The sequence below is a fragment of the Perissodus microlepis genome, chromosome 5 (assembly GCF_051167445.1).
Source record: "Perissodus microlepis isolate ML-2025 ecotype Zambia chromosome 5, ASM5116744v1, whole genome shotgun sequence".
In the NCBI taxonomy this organism is placed as follows: domain Eukaryota; kingdom Metazoa; phylum Chordata; class Actinopteri; order Cichliformes; family Cichlidae; genus Perissodus; species Perissodus microlepis.
In genome coordinates, this window is record NC_140465.1 from 13,871,784 (window position 1) to 13,876,377 (window position 4,594).

At 42.9% G+C, this 4,594-nt stretch overlaps 1 protein-coding gene across 1 annotated transcript; it reads right to left on the reverse strand.

Moving 5' to 3' along the window:
* Positions 1 to 359: 359 nt before the first annotated feature.
* Positions 360 to 3,647, reverse strand: lhfpl5a (LHFPL tetraspan subfamily member 5a). The gene is made up of 3 exons (XM_084928028.1): positions 2,786 to 3,647; positions 909 to 1,145; positions 360 to 744 (listed from the first exon to the last, which is right to left on the reverse strand). Exons 1-3 carry the CDS (start codon positions 3,186 to 3,188, stop codon positions 734 to 736), a joined length of 651 nt encoding a protein of 216 aa, XP_084784154.1. The 5' UTR covers positions 3,189 to 3,647; the 3' UTR covers positions 360 to 733.
* Between the last annotated feature and the right edge of the window lie 947 nt (positions 3,648 to 4,594).

The window sequence follows — 4,594 nt, forward strand, 5'->3', positions numbered from 1 at the left end:
TCTCTGGGTTGTTTATGTCATTGCTTTCCACAGTTTTTTTTCCACTTAAATATTCTCTCCATCACTGAACACAGATGCATGTGAAAACAAATGCCCAACAGAAGTAGCACAAAATGGTCTTTAAGCTGGCAGCAGCGTAGTGCAGGGATTTGAACCCATGTGAGAGTATCAGACGTAATGGGTGGAGTCAAATGAAGACACTTAGGCAGCATCTTCCTAAACCTAACAGTATTCACAGATGTGAAATCATCCCTTAAGTCAAATATCTACTGTATATGCATATGGAAATATGTCTCTTAAGAGAGCATGAATGCTAAAAATAAATTACAGATGCACAAAACCAAACGTTATCAGCTTGGGTATCATTTTATTGTTAGTGCCATTAGATTTCTCACATAGAGAGAAGGCAACAGTGGCTAATACTGTCAGGCTCAAAACTCAAAATGATGAAAACATTTCCGCAATTAACATTTATTTAAAAAAATCAAAATGCTTAAAAAATGTAAAGCAGCAAATAAAAGTGAGAGCTAAATCTGATGTAATAAGTGGCTTTTACTGACAGCAATCTGAAGCTGTAGCCTTGGAGATGAGGATGGGCAGTGACTGATGAGCTCATTTTGAGGCAGAGATGGACTCTTATTTCTTCAAAGTGACTCAAAGCCTCGGGATATCCTCTGAAGTCAGTGGCACTCTTCATAAAATCTCCTCCATTCATGCCAGTGTCCACTGGGCTCTATGCGTTATCTGTAGTCAAGAAGAGACATAGCTGGTGTAAATATAAGCCAATAATAACTGAAGAAGGATACAAATACATCCTCATATAGTGTTGTGGTCTCACCATACACACAGCTAAGATTTAAGGAAAAGCATTCCCTCACTATCCTTCCCCACTCCTCACTTCCCCTCACCTTTTTCCTCCACCTGGAAGTCTTCAGGCAGCAGCTTGTCCTGTCTATTGCCCAGGCTGAAGGCCAAAAAGGAGAGGATGAGGGAGTCCATGATGCTGATGATGGCCAGGATGTAGGCCCAGCGCACTGTGCAGTTGCCCAGTGTGTACTTGTCAGTCCGCTGGCCGCACATGCGCTTCACCTCATCCGAGTCCCAGCCGTCAGGATAGATCATGCAGCCGATCACCATGCACGTACCTGAGAGGAGAGAAGGCACAGGCTGGCGAGTGCTGGACTTCAGCTCTGTCTGTGTGATGGTTTTACTTTTATCTTACTAGTGTTTTGAAAATTTTTTATTCAAAGTCCAAAAACATGCATTGATTTGTGGTGGGAAACCTGTAAAAATGAATAGATGTGCTCACTGTGACAGACCATCTTGCTGCTTTTGACAGGCTCGGGCAACAAATGACAGTGAAACCACCAGAGAAATTAAATATACACTGTGTTCATTCAGGTAGATACACACACACACCTACAGAGTTTAGTTGCCTAGCAACTCCAGAGCATCTCAACTCAAGAAAGATGAACTTGTTCATCTATTATTGACTCCACTGACAGACAGCTAAGACCTTTTGCCGTCCCACCTCAGCACAAGGAGGTGCAGCACAGCACACACTTGCCTCGCATGTCGCTCTCACTTTCTGATCCTCACAAAACCTCTCATCTTCATGCATTTCTGAGGCTCACTTTATCAAGTCCTCTTTAAAATTCACTACATATTTGAATACATTAGAAAGACCCTTTCAGTTAAACTAATACAGCAAAATTCTTTCCTTAAACTGACTTTATTAAGCTTGCACCTCAGGGGGCTCTGGTTCAGCAAATTAATGATCCCATCCTCCTAACAGACCCGATAAGTTCTGCATCCACGCAGTCCAAAGAAGGCCCTCAAAACAGCAATTTTCAAACAGCCCTCTCAAAGCCTGCATCCAAATATCCTTAAAAATGAACTTGGTGTCAGAGCCAAACTAACATTGCTTCTCATGAAGATGGATTTACAAGAACACGTGCGAAAGGGGGAGAGGAGAAAGTGTAACAGCACACCTCCGGGTTAATCTCATTACTTGGTTCATTACAGGCCTCTCCTTTCACTCGCAGGTACATCTGCTCACAAACTGCTTCATGTTTCAAACAGAATCATGTTTCAGCTCTGTCTGTGTCTGCGAGTCTGCAGGGAACTACAGAAATGTCACCAAATGCTTAAATTCATAGCTTTTCGTTTCAGCTTTGGGCTTTCGTACATGTTTCAGACTCTGAGTTTACAGCTGTGAGCCACCATTATCCTTCACAACCTTCTTACAGATCTGTTCCTAAATCTTAGTTTAATGTGTATTCATTTAGTTTCCACTTTGACTGTTTATTAGCTGGATTAATTCCTTTCCTTGGCTTTTTTAAATACTTACATGAAGACTTGCATGAATAAATACATTTTTAAAATACATAAACAAGATATAACCGTACAATAGCAAAATTATGAAAATAATATCTACATGCAAGCTCTACGGGTAGTGGAAGTCTTCTCCAATTCATCTATTCTAACTAACTGCATTCTACATCTGTATGATCAATACATCATATAAAACTGTTAAGCCTCTTAATCGTGCTCGATTAGTGCCAGTCTTTATCTGCAAAATACTAATATAGTGGAGTAGACTAAATGTACTGTATACATAGGCTATTTTCAGTTTTAAAATGATGTTTCTCTTAATTGGAGCCTACATGGTGATGCTGGTAACACCATGATGATGGTGTTACTTTCCAATAATGTAAACTCTACCCTGTAATTTAAACACACTTAAAAACTCTTGAAACTTTTTTAGTCACAGCCTGAAGCTCACTGGAAGCCAGCTGCATCCAGGCACAGATCTTGTAGACGCTCCCCGCGTTGCAGAAGAAGAAGAGGCTGAGGCAGACGATGCTGCCCACCACCAGCAGCATGGAGATCCCCACGAAGAACATGGCCGTCTTGAAGGCGCCGGACGGGATGGAGCCAAAGTCCAGTGCGCTCCCTTTGCAGGTGAGCTCCGAGGTGAGCGCGTTCCCGATGCAGTAGTGGAAGAGGCCGAAGTATCCGGCCTGCGGTGTGTTGACGCTGTCGCCGATCCAGTAGGGCTGGATGAACACCACCACGGTGATGACGGCGAAGGTGATGGTGAAAACGATCCAGAGCACCCCCATGGCTCGGGCGTTACGCACATAGTTGGTGTGGTAGATTTTGGCTGCCTCCTGAGCAGGAAGCATGGCAAGAGGTGGAAGAGCTTCTCAAAAGAAGGAAAGAAAGAAAGAAAAAAATGAGAATTTAAGTGAAGGAGTTAAAAAACGAACAAGTGAGCACCTTCAGTGTCCTGCTCAAAAACATCCGCTGACAAAGTCCTCATTCTTTAGTAAGTGCTTGCTCCAGTGAGATGGGAATAGCTCCAGTGGTTCTCTTTGCAATTCAAAACCACGGACAGCTCCCGGTACTGAAAACACACCTGTATGAGAGACGCGCTCTTAGTGGGCCCTGCAGAGGTGAACAGTCCCAGAAACCACTGCATACCACGGCAGCACTGACTCCACCGCATTCAATGAGGGGATATTTGTTCTGGATTTCACCTGGCAGGGGAGGTTCCTCTAGGAAGGCTGAGGTAGTCAGATAATAAATGATTAATGGTTAAAAGATCCGCTGGATAGAACAACACAGGATGGCAAGCAAGGCTGTTTCACATGTAACAGCATGTGTTACTTAATCAGCTTTCTTCTTTCTTTCTAATATCTATCTATCTATCTATCTATCTATCTATCTATATATATATATATATTACTGCTGTAAACCTGCTGTACTCATATAACACAAAAAAAAGCAAAGTAGGCTACTGAATACAGAAAAATATCCAATTTGAATTGTGTATTTGTTAATATATTCATTTGCTCTTAAACAAATGTACTAAAAATGTTAAACAGTTCAATATTAGTGTTTATTTGTAGCAATGTTTTAGCATAAAGGAGCATGAGAAATTAAAATAAAGATGCATTTAAGTTAACTTTTGCACAGTACTGTGCACTGTGATCGTTACCTTCACACTAGACAGCATAGCAGGGGGAGCACTGAGGGAGCACTGAGGGGGAGCACTGAGGGGGAGCACTGGCCACCCCCAAAATTTGCCCACTTTGTATGTCCCTTACAATTTCCCGTGGTCAGCCCCTCCCCTCCGCTGTGCCCCTGCACTGCTCTGTTTTTGGTGTTCCACCCCAGTATTTTTAGTGGCCTTCATATGACCACCCCTATGAAACAGTTCTGGAGGCGCCCCTGCAGCGTGGGCACAAATCCACAAAAACCCTTCCACATTGTTATAACCACACCTAGCATCACTTTTCAATAGATTCAAAATAGCTATTGAATATTGTCCCACCACCTCGACGGGACAAGGCTCGGCTGCCCGTCTGCATGTAAAAGACAAAGGTCACTCTTTCAAGGACGCCAGTGTTCACATTTTGGACAGAGAAGACAGATGGTTTGAAAGAGAAGTAAAAGAAGCCATTTACGTCCACTGTGAAGGACCATCTTTGAACAGAGGCGGTGGTTTACGACACCAACTGTCTGCCATCTATAATCCAGTTTTGTGAGCCCTTCCCACTTTAACGCCCACTCACACCCTGGGCCATTT